The sequence below is a fragment of the Malaclemys terrapin genome, chromosome 7 (assembly GCF_027887155.1).
Source record: "Malaclemys terrapin pileata isolate rMalTer1 chromosome 7, rMalTer1.hap1, whole genome shotgun sequence".
Classification (NCBI taxonomy): Eukaryota; Metazoa; Chordata; order Testudines; family Emydidae; genus Malaclemys; species Malaclemys terrapin.
Window position 1 is genome coordinate 93,067,971 of NC_071511.1, and position 21,447 is coordinate 93,089,417.

The 21,447-nt window shown below is 43.1% G+C and overlaps 1 protein-coding gene across 5 annotated transcripts in view; it reads left to right on the forward strand.

Moving 5' to 3' along the window:
- Nucleotides 1-21,447, forward strand: part of MINPP1 (multiple inositol-polyphosphate phosphatase 1) — a 79,358-nt gene that overhangs the window by 39,098 nt on the left and 18,813 nt on the right. For 2 of the 5 annotated variants that reach the window (XM_054035305.1, XM_054035306.1), the window contains exon 5: nt 4,756-10,779. The exons of 2 other annotated variants lie outside the window; for them this stretch is intronic. In XM_054035305.1, coding sequence (XP_053891280.1) covers nt 4,756-5,155 — 400 coding nt within the window. In that variant the 3' untranslated portion in view covers nt 5,156-10,779. Of the gene's footprint in view, nt 1-2,868; nt 2,933-4,755; nt 10,780-21,447 lie in introns of those variants that run through there. One more of the 5 variants, XM_054035311.1, reaches the window with a different exon arrangement.

Sequence of the window (21,447 nt, forward strand, 5' to 3'; positions counted from 1 at the left end):
AGGATGATACAGTTCTTACACGGAGGTAAGGGGCAGGTCACTATCCAATCCCAGATCATGGGGAGTCAAGAAGAGCTAGTAAAGTACCAGAAAATGGAGGGAAACAAATTTTGTGATCTTGAAAAAGGAAAGTTGTCATCCTGACCTCTATTGTCCTATGTGTGTGTATATAATATATATAAACTTGAGCCTCTTTATTGGAATGGAATGGAATAAATATTCAGCGACAGACCTAATCATCTGCAGGATAAAATCCTGAGCAATAAGCAATGTGGTTTTATAAAGAACAAATTTGGGTAGAGAAGCTTGATTTGGGGGCATGCTGTATTATTGGGGAATGGGATTACAAAATGTTTCCATGGTTGAAAAGGACACAGGAAATGTTGCCTAGCTGGAATTCAATTGAATTTAGACTTACAAGTACTCTATGTTCCAAGATAAATTTTTAAATACATTTGTCTGTCAGTATTGTCTGGTGAATTGTAGGACAGTTAATGTAGCTTATTTTGGAGAATGGAGTATTTCCTTCAGGTTTTGTTTAGGTATTGTATGTGTCCTGCTTTCTGTCCTAGGTGAGAGAACCTGATATGTTGTATTATTTTCTGGGCACCGCAGTACCAGAAAGATATTGACAAACTGAATAAGAATGATCAACAGAAATAAATAGAAGGCAATATTGCTGTGGGACGGAAAAAAGGAGCAAAATCCTTGTAGTTGGATAGGAAGGTAGAAGTGAGATGCTAAAAACTTTGTATTTAAAAGGTTAAACACAAAGAAGAAAAAATTGTTCAGGGTAATACAGGGGATATTAAAAATAATTAAAATGGGACAGCTAAACTGAATATCTGAACAAACTTCTGGTAGTAGAAGCCCTTTTTTTTTTTTTTTGGCACTTCTAAAACTCAACTAGATATAGCACTAGGAAGTGTATATTAGGGAATGATCCTGTGTTGGATGGGGATGGTTTAGATGATCTAATAGGCCTTTTCAATCTCTCTTGTCTAAGATTTTGTTATCCACGTTTAATCATCTTCAGTACTTCAGTTAAGTCCCTTCTAAATCTTTTCAGGGTTGAATAAACTTCATGATTGTGCTGCACTATTTCTAACTGTCTTTTTAGCCTTGTTTTCATTTTAGTTCTGCAGTAAATCTGTATAGCTCAAACCTTGCAATGGGGCTTTGTGCTTGTGGACTTATACCAGTATGATGCCCCATTAAAGTCACTGGGGCTGTGTAGAGGTACAGGGGTTCACCCACACAAGGCAGTTTGCAGCATCATGATCTTAGCTGCTACAACAAAAAATCCAGGTATTTATAATTTACTGGACTTCATTTACACATGATCAGATGCAAATCACTGGATTTGTGAGGATGAAGAATACCCTCCTGGTCCTTTATTTTGAGGAGTTCAGGAGTACATAGGCATTTTATTGGCAGTTTGCATGGGGGTGAATTTCCCATCCCTATGATGCTTTCAAATGCAATTATCTGTGTAAGTGCACACCATTATCTAACAAGTATATAAATCACACTCGGAAGAAGGGTGGTGATGGTCGAGATATCCTTCAGAAGGACATGAAGGCATCCATCTGCCAAGCTGATATCCCAGAATATGTGGTTTCTCCCTGGAGCCCAAATCCGAGGCATCATGGAAAGGTTGCTGAGGCTTGCCTGGCCTTCTGACCACTACCCCATGTTATTCATCCCATGTGACTGATCAGACCAGTAGTGACTGCAAGAATCTGGGAGCGAGGGTTAAGGAATCAGGTACGCAGGTGGTGGTCTCATCAGTCCTTCCAATTGAGGGTAAAGGCCCGGGTAAGGACGGATACATCCTGGAGGTCAATGGAAAACTCTGCAGATGGTGTCAATAGGAGGACTTTATCTTTCTTGACAATAAGGAGATGATCTTTGGAGGAGGATTGCTGCACCTGACAAAGGGGGAGAGCTTACCCACAACTTCTAGGGAACAAAGTTTCAACCTGTGTGGTAGAAGACAGCATTTTTCCTGAGCTGCTGTCTATCTCTGTAGCTGGAAGTGATTTTTGGCACTTAGGACATAATTTTCCCATTCAGCATATGTGTACCTTACTGCTTATTAGAGGTAGTATATACAGTAGGAATTATTACCATTTTACAGATGGAGAAACTTCTGCAGAGGTTAAACCCACGACCCCAGAAGTCAGCCAAGATTCCAATTGGCTCATGAACTGAATTCTGTTAATCTATGCTACTAAACAGTGCATAGAAAGAATTGTTAATAACATTTTTGGTTCTAGCTTTATTAAACTATTGATCATAAGGTATATAGATATTGTTTTGTATAGAACTGAATCCATGATTAGATTTGCTTAAACAAGGTTAATTTACATTTATAGTACATAATTTTATACAGCCTCATATAAATAACTCCTTTAAGGAAATCAGCAGTGTCTTGTCATTATAGTGGCAGTCTTCATAGTGGTGAAATTGACTCCCTAATGATCTACTTCCAAGAAAATATATATAGGTGCACATCACTATAGAAGAGTTATATAAATTAGCCCTATACAGCACTTGAGGTTGTAACTATGCCCTGCCTTTACCATTTGTAGTAACGGAATTCTCCTACCTCAAAAAGGAACTAACTGGAGAAGTATCTTGTTTTGTTTTGCTTTTTAAAAAAAAAAAGTAGCAAAGTTTGGCATAAGTTGCTGTGAATTTTTCGTTCCATTTTTTTGGGAGGATTTGAATTAACTCACTGGTGCTGGACGTTATCCAATTTCATATCAGTGTGGACGTCTTCCACCTACATTCATGGCCCTTGGAAAAAGCTATAGTACCTTCTCTCACTTCTTAGGTTCACTTTTTTGTTTTTGTCTTTTACAGGAGTCTTTTCTAGCATCCTCCTCTAGCTGCTGGCCCTGTAAGTCTGGGAGAGACTGGCAGATGCAATTGTAAAGTGGACATTGCCAATCTTCCTTCCATCTAGATTTTTTTTTTTTTTAAGCTCCTTTTATGGTTGGTTCTTATTTTCCTACTCTTGAGATGGTGCGTTCTTTTTGGCTATCTAGTGTCCTCAGGAGTTTTATCACGGAGCAGTACCTATGCTCCTCATTATGACTATGCCTGACCCCTTTACAGATGTGCAAAGGTGGAAAAGTTCCATGCATCCTTTTTTGAATTTCTTCCCACCTCTGGTCACAATCCAGCCTTCCGTTAGAAAATGTGCATGATGTCTCTGCATAATGAAAGTAGAGATAGAATAAGGCAATAGCATCTGCAAGAAGACTAAATGTTTCCTTGGTAGTAGTAGTTGTGAATGGCTGCAGTGAGCTAAACATAATTCCCCGTTTTTTAGCATGATACACGATCACAGAATCTGATATTATGGATGTATATCGTTTTTTTTCCACTACATCCCCCTCATATTCAATTTGTGATCTACTATAACCCCAGATCCTTTTCTGCAGAACAGTTGCCTAGCCAGGTCTTCTCTGTTTTGTATTTGTGCATTGTATTTTTCCTTCCTAAGTATAGTACTTTGCACTTGTCTTTATTTAATTTCATTTTGGAAAATTGGCCTAAAATCAACAAGTTGTGAAGGTAATTTTGTCCCTACATGTTTGTGCTATTATTTTTTACTTTCCCTTGTATGTTCTTGTCCTTGTTTCCCGTTTGTACAATTGCTTTGACTTTCAAGTTATTAAAAAGCACCTGATGTAGTCATTGTTCTTACTGTTCTTCTTATCTTTCCTCCACCTTGGGACAATTTGCTGTTGTGCATTTATTGTTGTGTATCTCTTAGAAACTGCCACCTCTCCTGGACTCCTTTTTCCATAGATTTCTGTCCCATGTGACCATGCCTACCAATTCCCTGATTTTTCTCACTCTTTCCTCAGAATCATGAACTTTTGGGGGGGGGGGGTCACTTTAACGCAAGTTGCCTTCCACCTTTAGATTCTCAACCAGTTCCCCCTATTTGTCAGAATAAAATCTAAAATAACCAGCCCCTATTTGCTTCCTCTACCTTCTGAAACAAAAATGCTGTCTGCAGTACATTCTAAAAACTTGTTGGGCAATCTGTGTCCTGCCATATATTTTTTTTTTCAACAAATATTTGGGCAGCTAATGTCCTCCATTATCACTAGGTCCTGTGCTTTGGATACTTCTGTTGTTTATTCTAAAAATGCTTGATCCACTTCTTCTTCCTGATTTGGTGGCCTTCTAGTAGATCCCTACCATGACATTGTCCCTGTGTGGGGTTTTTTTTTTTTTTCCCCCCTTTATCTTCACCAAAAGCTTTTCAACCGGCTTGCTTTTCACCAGACATCAGAGCAAGTGTCGTAGTATGTAATGCAACCTTCCTCTCTTTTTTCCGTGCCTGTCCTTTCTGAACAGGCTATGCCCATCTATACTAATATTTCAGTCATCTGAGTATTTCAGTAATGCCAAATACGTTGTCGTTTTGTTTGTGTACTAAGACTTTGGGTTACTACTTAGCAATTAATTGATAGTAATAGTACTATAATAGGTAGAATACAGCTAATTTTTTTAAAAGCACAATTAGTTTTGTTACAAAATCCACTTTTATTTAAAAAAACATTTTAAAATGTGTTTCAGATAGTTAGACACCTTTGATTCCAAACGTGTTTTTAGTAAACGCCAGTGTAAAACAAATGTTTAAAATAATCTACTCTTTGCTAACAACTGTACGGTACACTAGTGTTTGCTTTTAAACACAGATGCTTATTCTTCACTTTTTATGTTTTCTAGTTCCATGCCCATTTCTTCACCTGTAATCCTGCAATTTGGACATGCAGAGACCCTTCAGCCACTGCTTGCTCTAATGGGTTTCTTCAAGGATGAGGAGCCCCTTGCTGCTAACAATTACAAAAAACAAATGCATCGGAAGTTTCGTAGTGGTCGCATTGTGCCTTATGCCTCAAACCTGATATTTGTGCTTTATCACTGTGACCAAGCTAAGACCCCTGAGGAGGAGTACCAAGTACAGATACTGTTGAATGAAAAGCTGCTGCCATTTCCTCACTCGGAGGAAACTGTCTCTCTGTACACAGATCTGAAGAACCATTATAAGGACATCCTTCAAAACTGCCACTTCAGTGAAGAATGTGAATTATCAAAAACTAATAATACTTCCACTGATGAACTTTGAGGGAGAAGAATAGAACAAATATCATGGAAATTGATTTCTGGTATGCAGTTTGGTATGTGTGGTGAACAAGTGTTTCTCATCAGTGTTGGTTTTTTATTTCCTGCTCATATATTCACATTCTCATCTTGCATCTCCAAACTAATAATAAATGCTTATTCCTATGTCTTAATTCAGGAATTTCTTAAAAGTCTAAGTATATATTGTCTCTATTGCATGAGCACAATTTTGAAAATCATTTCTTTAATTAACCTGACTATTGGGATAAGCATTTGTTACAAATATGAAGATGCAAGGTAAAGTATATTTATACATTTATATGCATTAATATATAATTATTTATATTATTCCTGGTTTTTGAGCTTGCACAGTAGATAAGTTTAGAGGACCAGGACACTTTAGCTTACCAGAATGGCACTTAGTGGGACTGATGGCATTTCCCTCTCATCTGTCTCCCTCGCTCTATCCTTTCTTCTGTTTCTTAGTGTTTCTCTGATGTCACAGGCATAAAATGACCCTCTCCTATTTGCTTATTTTTACAGCTAGATGTTGGCTGCCCTTTCAAGGTTCAATAAGGAAAGGGTGCAAAGTGCTTTCTCCCCAACCACTGTCTGGGCAGGAGTCAGCCATGATTCTAATTCCTGCACTCTTCTGAGCATAGCAACTTCCTTGGATAGTGCCCCCATGGGTATTGTCCAACCAAAAAGACGCAGGGGGTTGAATTTCCATGGCATAAAGCCTTCTTCAGCCTATCTGCCAGAGCTAATTGGTCACTGAGGGAAGCATGTCCTGAATTTTCTGAAGCCGTGCAGTGGCCATTGCTCTGGAAGATGTACCAATCCTCTGCCAGCCTTATAGGTCTCCTTCAATTTCATACTGTTTTTGTTTAACAGTTCAGGTTAAGGCATACAAATATTGCATGTTTGGCCCCATTCAGACTGGATTTCCTCATCCTCTGACAAGTGGTGGTGATGATATAGTATAATAACTATCAGGCAGAGATTTTTACTATTATTCTGGAGCCAAGTGCTATCAATGCTACCCAAAAGCTTGGGCTTTTTTGGGTATGTCTACTTTGCAGCTGGGAGTGTCCTTCCCTACTCGGGTCGACAGACGTACGCTAGTTACACTTGAGCTAGTGTGCTAAACAGTGGTGTAGCCAAGAGTAGCTTGGGTGGCAGCTCTGGCTAACCACCTGAGTACTAACCCACTGGACATCCTGGATTCATACACGTTTGGCTAGCCCAAGCTACCACCTGTGCTGCCTTCAGCTACACTGATGTTTTTTTCCGTGCAGCTCGAGCAGAGCTGACATGGTCTGTCTACCTGAGCTGGGAAGCACACTCCCAAGTGGAGTGGAGATGTACCCCCTGCCTATGTGCCAGCCAATCCTTGAAACAGGACTTTTATTCTAAAAGAATGGACTACTTGTTCCCTGAGTGTAGTATTGCTAATTTTTAAAGGAGATTGTACCTGTATTGAAGTAGGATTATTTGCCTCTGAAAAATGTAATAAATGCAGATAATTACAAAGAGTAAATGTCTGAAATAGAATACAGATAATGAAAACAGTCAAATAGAAACCATTATCATGGTTGTCTCATTAGGCAGATCATATTGAGAAATGTCAAGATCTATTAGAAACCAATGAAACTCAAGCAGTTGCAAAGTTATAAGAAATAAAATTCTAAGTGCCTAAATACCACTGTTTCACATAGGTGCTCTTGAAGATTTTGCTCGTGTGGTCTGTTGTTCGCAAGTCATATTGGTTAATTGAATGAGTAGGATCAAATCAGATGATAAAATAACTTTTTGGAAAATAAAATTTGAACTCAAAATAACGTTGACATTATTTGATTTTAATACTTTTTAATGGAACCATACCTATATTTTTATCGTTTCAATCTGTTTTACAAGCCTTAGCATTATGCTGGGCAGTACAATAGTGTATTATAAATATGACAGTCTCAATGAAGGGATAATGGTTTATCACTAAATGGAATTGCTAAAACGGTAGGTATTTCTAAACATTTGGAAAAGTCTTCAATACATTCTTAGTGAAATATTAGTACCTTAGTAAAGCTAAATCACGGCAGTTATCTTTTAAGTGAATCAAGTACTGATAGGATGGATAAGGAACGGCATTCATACTGAAGCAAATGTGGCAAAGAAATGAACTCTGTCAGTATTTGTATGAACTTTTCTGTTTTATGTCCATCTTCGTCTCAGCTTTTTCTCTTGCTTGGTCCTATATTGAAGCTATAGTAGTATATGACTTCAGTTTATTGTCATAATCCTTTTCATAATACTCGTTATTATGGGCTTTACTGCAGGAGCAAGTGGGGAGAAAAGCTATGAAGAATTAAACTTTTTCTAAACACACCTAGTTTAAATACAAAGTAACCATAAGGAATCGTGAAAAGCCACCCTGAAACAAATAATCTTCTATTTCCAGGAATGAGTCACCTTGTTTTAATGAGAATATGTTCTGGTTTTGAACCTTATGGGGTGAAATGTTGGCCCCACTGAAGTCAGTGGAAGTTTTTTCCACTTCTAGGAGCCAGGATTTCACCCATGAAGTTTATTAAAAGGGCTAAGATGACAAAACTGGAGTCTGTACACAAACCCATTGGACATAAGCCTCCTATAACTAAAGCAGCTACCTTTCTCATTCACTTAATTTTGCTCCAAGATGGAGGTACTATTGAGTAGTCCCATCCACTGTAGTGCATGGAGGTTTTTTGGGGTTTTTTGGCATGCATAAGGGGAAGCAGAGATGGGTTCTGTTTTTCAGCTGAGGACAATTCAGTAGTGTCTGCCAGTGAGTCAATGTGCTGGGTGGAAAATCAGTTTGAATAATTGAAATTGTGCAAGTTTGGTTCTGCTGTATTACGTGTAAGGTGTTTTGGAAAACTGTAGCTTGAGTTACTCGTTTGGCATAATCAAATGTATATTTTTGGAGCTGATTATTTCAGATAGTGGATTTAATTTAGCAAATTCTAGTAAAAGGTTACAGATGCAAATGCATATTTTGAAAATGTACTACACGAACATTGTAACTGCTCCTTAAGATTTTAACTTGGATTGGGTTATTTTGGTGTAACCTAGTAATTTTAAAATAAACTTGTTGTATATTAAATGAAAAAGGAAACTAAGAAAGATGGTAAGTGTGCTCCATTACACAGTTGGGCACTAGTCCTGCTCTCAGCAATGCAAAGGTAGACTGCTTTGCCTTGTTGCAATTACATGATTGGAACCTTAATCCTGCAGTATTCACTATGACTTGAATAATCTTTTCCCTTTGGCAAGCTTTCTAAGTTATGCATTTGAGACCTTACTTGTGCTGATGCAAGGTACTCCTTGTTTCTGGAGAGGTATGAGCAAAACTAATTTGTTACTTTGCCAAGATTTTACTATTAAAAAAAAAAATAACACTGTAGATATGTTTTACTTATCAGATGAAGCCTCGGTTTGCAATCATTCTGCAATCAAAAACACTCTGATTACAACATTGGATGTATTATATTTAATGCTACTATTGAATACTTGAAACAGTCTTTGCTCTAGCTTCAAACTATTCTTAGTAATCTTTCTGGCATCTTTTAGCTGACCACCTCTTAATTTTTCATGATAAACAGTGAATCTCAACACTGTAATTCTGGCTAGCATAAAGTTGTCCAATATTTTTTGCTGTATGTGGTATGTATTTGCCGTGGTACTGTAAGTGCTTGGATGAAAATAATTGGCTTTTTGGCCAAATCTTTTAGTACTATGAAGTATGAAAAGTCTCACCCTATTTGATAAATAGAGATCTATCTCAGTAGCTCTGTCAGCAACATTAACTACACGAAGGTCTCTGGCAACTACTGCAATCTCCCGCAAATACAGTTAGTAACTACTTTATTTGAAATTTTATATTTGCATAATCACCTTGATTTCTTTCTCTGGTTAATGTAAGCCTTGAAGTGGGGGTTGATGTAGATTACCTACATATTAACCAATAACTTTATTTTTCAATTTGTATTTTGAAGTGCATTGTATTTACTGATCTTTATGGGGGTCTTATTTGAAATGATAATAGTATTCCAATTTAAACTTCTAACAGACTATATTAATATTTCTGATATATAACTTAAAGGAGTGAAATGCAATTTAAAGAATTAGAATAACTAACTATCGTGACTAGGGCCTTTCCAAATTCACAGTCCATTCTGGTCAATTTCACAGCCATAGGATTTGAAAATTAATCACTTCCATGTTTTCAGAGGTTTACATCTGAAATTTCATGGTGTTGTAACTGAGGTTGTGGAGGGGGTCACAAAGCTGTTGTGGGGGGTCATGGGATTGCCACCCTCACTTCTGGGCTCTTAAGGCAACACCCCCGGAGCTTCCTGCAGCTGCAGGAGGTTCCTAGAGGTGGAGATGGGTCTGATCTCCCCCGTGCTGCTGGGAGTGCCCTAGCCGGGGGCTCCTAGCTGCTAGTTCTGGCCAGGTTGGGGAGGGACAGGACTTGCTCTTCCCCAGCACAGCCACTCTCTGGGCAGATCAGACCTGCTTCCAGGTATCTCCCGTGGCTGCAGGAAGCTCCAGGACTGGGCAGCAGCCCCGGAGCTTCCTGTAGCCACAGGAGGATGCTGGAGGTTGAGGTGGATTCCTCCCCTGTGCTGCAGGGTGCTCCCAGCAGCACAGGGTAGGTATCTGGAATTGGGTCTGATTTCCCCCCTCCCCCCCATGAGTGCAGCCCTGCAGGGGAAGAGCAAGTCTTGTCCCTCCCCAACCTGGCCAGAACTAGCAGCTAGGAGCCCCCGGCTGGAGTGCTCTCAGCAGCACAGGGGAGATCAGCCCCAACTCCATCAACTTCCTACAGCTGCCCAGTCCTGGCGCTTCCTGCAGCTGGGGTAGGTACCCAGATGTGGGTCTCACTCCCCTCTTCCCCCCCTCCCTTCTCACCCCCCCCCCCACACACACACTTTCCCCAAGTGGCTGTGTAGGGGAAGAGCAAGTCCTGTTCCTCCCCAGCCTGGCCAAGACTAGCAGCTGGAGCCGGAGGCCTGGTAGGAGCCCCGGGCTTGGGAACTCCCAGCTATTCCCTTCCCCTCCAATAGCTAGATTTCAGAGGAGAGGACTGATTACACAGTCCGTGACATGTTATTCACAGTGTGAATTTGGTAGGTCCCTAATCGTGACAGGAGCCAGTCTCTTAAAATAATTGCAATAATGTCTTAAGGAAAAATGAGTCGTTTTCTTGCTCTTGTCTTTTGTATCCCCAGAAATTTGATGCTTAAACATCTGTTTTTTGTATAGCTCCTAGCACAGTGGAGTCCTGCTCCATGATTAAGGCTCCTAGGCACTATGGAAATATAAATAATATTGTGAGAAATATTTTTCTTCAGTAGACTTAAATCCTGAACATGTGTATTGTCTCACTGTAAATAAACATGCTATTTCTATTCCATTCAAGTTTATTTTCCTTGTGTTTTCATCAGTGTAGCAGCTCTTGTGCATCAACTCAACGATGATTACATAGCAACGTTCAATAAGTTCATATTTTTATTTCCTGTTTAAAGAGTGCTATTTTTCATATGATGATTTTTAATCTGTATTAAACCACAATTGCTGAGAATTTTACTTCAGTTTGCTTTACATTTCCTGTGTGGTGAACAACTCTTCAAGGAGCATTATTGATTTTTGCAGTTACAGAAGGAAAAATCTGGCTCCCAAAGCTGGGGGGATTTCACAAACATCCATCTCCCTCTGCATCTAGCACTGTAACATATAAATTCCCAGATGGAAAATGCTGATTGTGTACAGCTTAAACTACATCTAAAGCTTTTTCAGTCCAATCCAGTACTTACCGAGCTGAGAAATATTTTTACTTAAATTACCAAATGACCGTCAAGGGGGGAAAATGGGTGACTAAGACAATTATTGTCAACTTTGCCAGCTGTAAGGGGGAAGGGGTGGAGAGGAGCAAACTGGGGAAGGGCCTCAGGAAGAGGCAGTGCAGAGGCGGAGCCTCAGGGGAAGGAGCAGGGCCTTGGGGGAAAGGACAGTGCGAGGGCAAGGCCTTGGGGGAATAGACAATATTACGGTGGAGGCATAGAGAGAAGGTGTGGTGCGAGAGCTTGGGAAGAAGGAGCAGCAAGGGGGCAGAGCCACAGTTCAGTGGCTCCCCACACTTTTAGGGAGCTTCTGCCACTCCTGCCTTTGGTACTGTCTAGAGGGACTGCCTGCCTTGACACAGGTCTTCCCACTTCGGCACTGTTCCCCAGACCGATCGGTACTGTCCCTCCATGGTCTCCGGAGGAAGGCTCGTCAGCCAGTTCCGCCCTGGGCAGCCCTGCCAGTTGATGGACCCAGACACAGAGGTACTGCCGAGTACTTGGCACAGTGGGCACTGGCCTATGCAGATGCAATGGCCATTTTGGAACCCTTGGGGGTGTCCCCATATTCAAGGGCCCTCTTCCAGATACTCATACTCCATAGCCTCAGAAAGAAGAATGCTCCCATCCCTACAACCGGCACCTGACCTCGACTCCAGTACCAAGCCCAGTACTGAGCCTCAGGACCTAGATCTACAGGACCCAGTTGGTGTAGAAGGCAAGGAAGAGGACTCCCTGGCGGTGTTGGTCTCTTCCTCCTCCTCCTCAGATGAGGCAGTGTTTGGGACACATGTATCCCTTCCCCGACCCCACCCACAATGACTTCTCAGCTCACCAGGAGCTGTTAAAAAGTGTGGTATCGATCCTTGGGCTGTAGGTGGAGGTAATCAAAGAACCCTTCTGCTGCCTGTCCGCTGCAGGCCCAGCAAAAGTGGCCCTCCCCCTCAATTAGGCACTTATGGGACTGGTTAAGGCCTTGTGGCAAACCCCATTCTCCCAGGGCCGAAAAGAAGTAATTTCTCTCTGCCCAGGGCTATGAGTACTTGTACTCCCATCCCCCTGTGGGGTCCCTGGTGGTCTTGGCAGCCAATGAGAGGGACAGCAAGGAGAAACTTTCAAAGCAAGGGACACAGAGACTAGACCTTTTTGGTAGAAAAGTTTATACTATAGGGGATCTACAGCTCCGCATCTCCAACCAGCAGGTGTTGCTGGGGAGATACGGTTTTAATGTCTGGGAGTCAATGATGAAGTTCAAGGACTCTTCCCCAGGAGCCCAGGCAGTTCTCTGCTGTGGTGGAGGAAGGGAAGTCTCTGGCCAGGGCCTCCCTACAGGCCACTCTGGATGCGGCAGATTCGGTGGCTAGTTCCATGGCATCTGCCGTGATCATGCACAGATGCTCTTGGCTCCAGTCCTCCGGTCACCCAGTGGAGATCCAACAACCCATCCAGGACCTTCTGTTTGAAGGCACTTGCTCTTCTCTGAGCAAACGGATGTGAAGCTTCACAGCCGGAAGGATTCATATGCTGTAGTGCCTTTGAGGAAACACTTCAGGCCTCAACAATCGGTCCACTTCTTGGCTTCGCCGCCACACCAGGACCTGTTTAAGAAGCAAAACGGGCATAAACACAGACATCTACCCACCCCCGCTTCAGCCTCTCTACCGAGTCCTCACAGATACTCGGGAGGCTCCAAGCAGAACTTTTGATGTGGTGTCCAAGGACACTATACCAGATTTTTGTAGTGGATACTGCCCCCTTTTTGTTTTCAATCTATCTCTCCCACTTCAGCCTGGCATGGTCCCTCATCACTTTAGACCGCGGTACTGAGTATGGTGGAGGAAGGTTACACTCTTCAGTTTATTTCAGTCCCTCCTTCCCACCTCCTTTCCTCGTCCCTCTTCAGGGACTCTTCTTATGAGCAGTTTTAGCCCAGAGTAGGGGCTGTGGAGGAGATGCTTGAGAGGGAAAGGGTTTTACTCCCATTATTTCCTAATCCCGAAGGCCAAAGGGCATCTCTGACCCAACCTAGATCTGCATTTCCTCAAAACTTATCTCAGGATGCTGAAGTTCTGCTTGGCCTCCCTGGCCTCCATTATTCCCTTCCTGGATCCAGGGGACTGGTACACAGCCCTTGACTTAAGATGCCTATTTTCACATCTCCATATTTTGGGGTCACAAAAGATTTCTCAGATTTTGTCATGAACCAGACCCACTACCAGTTCCCCATCCTCCTCTTTGGCCTGGCGGCAGCCCCTCAAGTATTCACAAAATGCCTGGCAGTAGTGGCAGCCTTCTTCAGAAGGCAAGGGGTGCCAGTCTACCCTTATCTTGACGACTGGCTGATCAAGGGCTGGTCCCGAGGCCTAGGTGAGAGCTGGCATCCACCTGATCCAAGCTAACTTCCAAGCACTGGGCCTGCTGATAAATTAGAAGTCAATGCTTATCCCCATTTAGAGGATAGTTTTATTGGTGCAGTGCTCGATTCCACCTCGGCCAGAGTCTTCCTCCCAGAGGCTCACTATCCAACAATGTCATCCCTGATATCGCAGGTCAAGGTCTGCCCATCATGACAGCCCGTTTCTGCCTCAGACTATTAATATGGCTGTGTACACATATATGGTAAGCAGGCAAGACTGTGCATCAGACCCCTTGAAGTGTGGGTGGCCTTAGCATACTTGCCAAACCATCGTCATTTGGACTCAGTGCTTGCAGTTCCTGTCCAGGTCCTTACCTCTCTAGATTGGTGGCAGGACCCCTGGTTGGTTGGCTTAGGCATTCCCTTTATCAGTCCCCAACCCTAAGTATCCCTAAGCTCGGATGCATCCGAGCTAAGTCGGGGTGGGGGGGAGCCTCAGGTCGAGCACCTCAGAACTCTGAGTCCTTACAGGCAACACGGAAGCCATGTTTTATATCAACAGACAGGTGGGGGGCATGCTCTTTCTCCTGTGTCAAGAGGCCATTCACTTGTGGGAATTCTGCATTAAGCACCTGATCCACCTCAAAGCTTCTCACCTTCTGGGCGCCTGGAACAATCTGGCAGGTCACCTCAGCAGATCCCTTTGCCCCAATTATAGCTAGGACCATCTTCCAGCAGTGGGGGAGGAGGGACTCCTCTCATAGACCTATTTGCAACCAAGCAAAACAGGAAGTTTCAGCAGTTTTGCTCTCTAACCTGGGCGCAGCCCAGGCTCATTCATAGATGCCGTCCTGCTCCCTTGGACAAAGCACCTGCTCTGTGCATTTCCTCCCATTCCTCTTGTGCACAAAGTCTTACTCAAATTCAAGCAGGACAGAACAAAGGTTATTCTTATAGCCCCAGCATGACCACGCCAGCACTGGTTCGGCACGTTATTCGATCTGTCAGTTGCGACCCTGATGCTGCTCCCTCCCCTCCCAGACCTGATCTCAAAAGATCACAGCCGACTGCTCCCCCCAAACCACGAGGCCCTCCACCTGACCACGTGGAAGCTCCATGGTTAAACCAAGCAGAGCTGGCCTGTTCGGAACAAGTCCACAAGGTATTACTAGGTAGTAGGAAACCATCTACTAGAGCAACTTACCTTGCCAAGTAGAAGTGGTTTTTCTGCGTGGTCATCCCAACGAGGCCTCTGACCCACTAAGGGTATGTCTACTCTACGAAATTAGGTCAATTTTATAGAAGTTGATTTTTTTAGAAGTCGATTTTATACAGTCTATTGTGTATGTCCACACTAAGCGCATTAAGTCACTACCACGGCTAGCATCGACTTACAGAGCAGTGCACCGTGGGTAGCTATCCCAAAATTCCCGCGGTTTCCGCTGCCCATTAGAATTCTGGGTTAAGCTCCCAATGCCTGATGGGGCAAAAACTTTGTTGTGGGTGGTTTTGCGTACATGTCGTCAGGTCCCCTTCCCCCCCGCCCGCCCTCCTTCCGTGAAAGCAACAGCAGACAATAGTTTTGCACCTTTTTTCTGGGGTCCCACCTGTCGGTCCCGCTCAGCCCGCTGCCTGCCTGGATGATCGGAACCCCAGGCAGGCAGCGAGCTGAGCAGGGCTGGTGGACGGAGGCCCAGACTGGTAGTGGGCTGAGCAGCTCAGCCTGCTGCCGGTCTGGGGCTCTGTCCGCTGGCTCCTGCCAGCCAGGGTCCCGCTCAGCTGGCAGGCCTCGGTGAGGTCAATCAGGGGTGCCTGGACAAACATGGCTATCCTCCTCTTAGAGCACCGAATGGGAGTGACTCCAGGTCATTCTCTTCTTTAAGTTTCGTCTCATGGAGATTCAGTCCTGCCTGGAATATCATGCGAGCTGGAGGCTTCTGCCTCAGGCTGCTCTCCCAGCCGGCAGCACCACGCGGTCGCACCTACCCCAGCCTGCCCCTTGCTCCCATGGCTCATGAAGCCTGGACGGTAGGAAGGAGCAGTTCAACTTGTGGAATGACAAATCCAGAATGAAGGATTGCACTCTATGGGCCACGTTAAGATTATTTCAGAGTCTTAGGGTACGTCTATACTTAGCCGCTGGTTCGGCGGCAAGCAATCGATCTTCTGGGATCGATTTTATCGCGTCTAGACAAGATGCGATAAATCTATCCCAGAAGTGCTCGCTATCAACACCGGTAATCTTGCTCCGCGAGAGGAATAGGTGGAGTCGACGGGGGAGCCTGCCTGCCGTGTGTGGACCCGCAGTAAGTACCTTTAAGTTCAAACTAAGATACTTCGACTTCAGCTTCGTTATTGAAGTTGCGTATCTTAGTTCGAACTGGGGGCTTAGTGTGGACCAGCCCTAAGATAGCATTTAGTCCCTATAAAAGGCTTCATGGAAAATTTTCCCCTACCCCTAACAAAAATGTTAATTTATCAGAGCAGTTGAAAGGGTAAGGAACCTGGCACTATAACTTAGAGAGAGCTTCCATATTATTTACCTCGTAATTGATATAATTCCAAGTAAAATTTCACAGCACAGTCTGTTCTAAGACTAAAAATGCAGGAGTGGAGTCAGAAAAAGGAACACTGACCTGTTTCCAACCAGTTTCGAACTGGGGATGTTTTGCATGTTAGCTGATCGTGATAACCACTACGCTACAGGGCTTTCGCATGTTAGGTGAACGTGATAACCACTACACTATGGGGCTTCTCTTTTTTTGCCACAGACTTTGTCGAATGCACAGGAATGTTTTCTCTAGCTACAGAAGCTACCTAATGCAATGTCTATATCTATGGCCTCACAAAGCGGTCATGGTCATGCCCCTGCCCAAGGCTGACACAGCGCAGCAGAGTGCATGTGACACAGTGACCTGGCTCGGGCAGGATTGCTAGCGAGGCATGATACTTTTCCCGTTAAGCAAACAAGCAATTCTTTCCTTGCCTCTCCCACTGAATGGCTCCATGCATTACGCTGTGCCCTGTCAGTGCGGGAGGATTGCATGAGCTCGGAAAACATGTCATCGGAGTGCGTTTTTCCACCTTCTAATCTGCGATAACCTCAGGGACAGAGATAAGGGGAGCGTAGAAACATTCTGGGGGGACTGTATGGTCACCTGTGCTGCTGAGTTCGCCATGCTGGCCAAACAGGAAATGAAATTCAAAAGTTCCCGGGGCTTTTCTTGTGTACCTGGTTAGTGCATCTGAGTTCAAAGTGCTATCCAGAGCAGTCACAATGGAGCACTCTGGGATAGCTCCTGGAGGCCAATACCATCAAATTGCATCCACACTGCCCCAAATTCAACCCGGCGATGTCTATTCCAGCGCTGATCCCCTCGTCGGGAGGAGTACAGAAATCAATTCTAAGAGCCCTTTAAGTTGACAAAAATGGCTTCATCGTATGGACGGGTGCAGGGTTAAATCGATCTAATGCTACTAAATTCGACCTAAACTCATAGTGTAGACCAGGGCAAAGTCACCTCACCCAGTCTGTGCTGGAGTATCTGCTTCATCTGAAATGGCCTAGCCATTTCATCGATTTAAGGTACACCTAGCAGCCATTTCTGCCTTCCACCTTCCGCTGGATGGTAGGTTGTTGGTTCTCACACACACACACACACACCCATTTGCTTCCTCAAGGGCATAGAGAGACTATACCTGCAGATTCATGAACCCATTGCACTGTGGGACCTGGTCCTCTCAAGACTGACAGGCCCTCCCTTTGAACTGCTGGCATTGTGCCCTTTGTCGTACTTCTTCTGGAAGGTCACCTTCCTGGTAGCAATTACCTTGGCCAGGAGGGTCTCAGAGATCAGGGCCCTTACATCAGAACTCCTATATACGATGTCCTTTAAGGACAAGGTACAACATAAACCCCACCCCATGTTCTACCTGAAGGTGATTTTGTAATTTCTTAGTAATCAGGCTATCTTCCTGCCATATTCTTCCTGAAACCACACAATAATGAGGAGGCGCAGCATCTTCACATACTGGACTTTAGGTGTGCCCTAGCTTTCTATACAGAATGGACTAAACCATTCCATAATTCCACACAGCTCTTTATGGCAATAGCGGACAGGATGAAAGGCCTGCCAATTTCAGCCCAAAGAATTTGCTCCTGGATCACTTCCTGCATTCACAGGTGCTGTGAGCTGGTGGGTGCCTCACCTCCCGCCATCTTGACTGCCCACTTAACGAGAGTTCATGCTTCCTCAGCAGCGATTTCTGGACCAGGTCCCAATCCAGGATATTTGTAAAGTAGAGACTTGGTCATCGGTACATACTTTTTCATCCCACTATGCCATCACCCAGCAGGCTAGAAATGATGCTGGGTTTGGTAGAGCAGTGTTGCAATCCACATGTCTATGAACCTCCAAGCTCATCTCCTAAGATACCACTTGGGAGTCACCTAACATGGAATGGACACGAGCAAGCACTCGAAGAAAAAATGGTTACTAATGTTTCTGTAACGGTTATTCAAGATGTATTGTTCATGTCCATTCCACAACCCACTGACCTGCCTCATGGTCAGAGTTAGCCGGCGAGAGGGTGGGGAGCTGGACAGGCCCCTTATACCGGTGCATGAGTGTGCAGCCCCAGAGGGCATTAGAGCCGGCCCAAGGGATACCACTGAGCGAAAAATATCCGGTGACTGTGCTTTCGGCGCACGCACAACTAACGTGGAATTGACCTGAGCAACACATCTCGAAGAACAACAGCTACAGAAAAGTAGTAAATCATTTTTAAAGGTAATTCTGTAGTACTCTTGTGTCTTTCTGCAGCAATTATTTATATTAACCAGCTCTCTGCTGTCCTCCATTTTATGACTTGTTCCTGGATCACTGACCCTTCAGTGTTCTGTATTTAGTTAACCCACCAGGCAGGACAGATTATTAATAATGTCAAATAAAATACTTATCCAATGTAGAAGAAGCCATAAACTTTAGGGGCCTAATTTAGAGTTTGAGAAACTTTGAAAAAAAATTAAATGAACCCTTTAAACCATAATACAAGAGCTGTTGCCTTTGTTCAGCCCCAGGCTTGTGGCAAATAGGTTTCACCCAGAGTATTTCATTTCTCTAGATAGCTCTTAGTGGTAAATATAGTAACTTCATGGAGTTATATTTGATGCTTGGGTATCTCTTAATTTCCCATCTTGTGTAATTTTAATATGTAAAAGATACTTTTCCCTGGTAGTGGGTGTCTTGTGTAGTTGAACATTACCAGAGCACTGCCTGTTGCTGTGCAAGGCGAAAAGTGGTTGTGGGGACAGTCAATAGTTTTTCCATGTTTGCTGTACTCTCCTATTGATGTACTTATCAGTGCACCCCTTCCTCCCCCTTAAAGCTCTCTCCTAATGCAGCTCTAGCCACTGTCTGAGTCTTGAAATTATATAGTGTATTTTAGGAAACTAGTAGTTAATTCAAATGAAGTCCTAATTAATCTCCATTTTACAATATTGTTAGTATAAGACCTAAAAGTTGCAACTTTATCCATAAATATGTATTGAAAATAACAAAATTGAGCTGTAAATTAAAAACTCATACTGCAGCCACTGATTTAAATAAATGTTCCTGTATTCCATCATGAATACAGATGAGAATCTGCAAACTAAACTTTCAAAAGTGACCAACTTGAGATGCTTTTACGGAAAAGTTTTGCGTGAATTAACTTTTAAAGTACCATGGAGAGAGAATGCCGCCTCATAGTTCAAAACCAATGTCAACTTTCTTCATGATGAAAAGTTATTTTAAAGGTCCCTGATATTTCAGAAAGTTATGGGTATCTGCTCTCTGTCTCCCACTTACCTGCAGTGTGGGAAGGTTTCATTAGTTTGGAGGGGACTAGAGCACTTGTTCTGGGCTGGCAGAGAGAATTTGATAACACATAACTTACCTATTCAAAACACCCTACAAATACTCATTTTCCTATATTCCCGCAAAGTACATTTTAAAGATGGGGGAAATTAAGACATGAGCTTAGTGACTTGCCCAAAGCAGACTATGAGTCAATGACAAAACGGAGATTAGAACTCAGGAATTTTGGAGTCTGGACTGTTGCTCAGTCCACTAGCCCATTCTACCTTTCCGATTATGAAAAAGCAGAAAAATTCCCAAGTGTCTAGTAGCGCTTGCACTTGGCGTTAAGCTCTGTTTGTTTTATTTTATTTTTGCTTTATGGGTTTGAGATCTTTTCAGGAATTGCTTGAAGCTTTGAGAATAACCTTTGCTGCTGTTTTTTCCCTCTGTATATTTTCTGCATTTGACGTATTTAGTGCACTTTGAAAAAAGTCAATATTAGCTGGTCCGTGTGGGAGTTCTGCAAACAATGCAGCTGTCTTGTAGCGATGCCATAAGTATATACCTCCAGATTGATTCTGATTGGGTCTTCTGCCGAGTTCTTATTTCGTAAATATTGTGCCAAAACGAGAACTCCCTTTGTAAACTTCCTTTGTTTCATCACTTCATGCTATATAAACTATAGTGTACAAAGTGTATTTGATCAAGAGTAACTTAGAGCAATGAGCTAACTAGCTTGCAATACTGTCCTTTTAGAATTAACTCTGTAACTATAATAAGTAGTTCTTCGGGATGAATTTGTACTACAAACTTGTTTATCTCCATTCAGTTACTCTGTTAATGTAAATTTAAAGGATAAGTGAAATTTAATCTCTGATTTATTTTTTACAAAACTGAAATTATGCTAAAATAGCAAAGCATTAAATTAAATAAAAATAATAAATATCGTATATTCTAGTAAGGAACTGACAATTTTTCTAGAATTACTACAAGAAAAATTCCCTGGGAAGAGGAATAATTTGAAAAAATTTCTCTGTTCTTAAATAATTTGACTTTATGTAGTTGTGAATTGGTAGTAATGGGAGAAGACATTTACTGATGTAAGTGGCAGTTCAGTGCTTCACAATCTTTTTCATACTTGGACTTCATATTCTGAACAGAAAAATGTTTCAGGATCCCTACCTCCAATCTATCCATAAAGAAGGGGAGAGTGATTTTGTCACTTCGCTCCACCCTCGAAACCTGCTTGTGATCCGTGGATTGAGAAGCCACGTATTAATCAACCCAGGGAGCACAGAGGTTTAAAAAGCCAGCTCCTAAGTGACCAGAGAAGCTAGCAAACAGAGGCGATTTACAAGGGAATTCTCCAGGTATAAGAAGAGTGACTGATTGTGACTCTTGGGGTAAGTCTGTTTTTGTTAATTTTTATGTACTTGCGTGAAGTTCAGAGTGTGGTCTGTTGGTGGGCTATGTGCTGAGTTTAGCAGCCTACTAGGCAAGGCTGAGAGCTTTCTAATGAGGCTCTGGCCTGCCATTTTTTGTATCTCTAATTCCTTTAGGCTCCCTTGAAGAGGGGGTGGGGCTAACTCAGGGAGAACAAGAGTTTAAAAAGCCAGCCCCTAAGCAAATAGAGGAGCTAGCAAACAGGAGCACCACACAGGACTTTTGTGACGGAATTGGGAGGGAGCTTGAGAGCAATATACAGTCTCTAAACTTAAGCTAATAACAGCCATCCCCCAAGAAAAAAAGTGACACACACAGAACCAACAACCCTACCCCACCCCTGCAAGAGTAAAAATCCTGCAGGCGGAAGTCCAGCAGCAAAGTAGGGGCTGTTCACTGAACGCAGCATGTATGATTAGCTACTTTGTGGGCAGGTGGCAAGTGTGTACATTCGGTGCAAGCCATTCAGGGGCATCAGAGACAGGGTATGGACTTTTGAGACCAGAGTGGCTGAACTGGAGGACCCAAGAGAAACAGAGAGGTACATAGACTTTCAAGGACACAGTAGAGCAGTCCCACCCCAAATCTGACAGCCTCTGTGTTGAAGAGGATGAAAGTCTCTGGGAGGGAAAATATCAAGCTGGAGCAGAGGGAAACAGTCCTATAATTGGGATCCTCCTTCCATGTGATGTCACGGTATCCTTTTGCCTGAGGATACCACTCTGGGAGAGGGGACCTCAGTTATGAGGGAGAGTCTGATAATAATAATAATAAT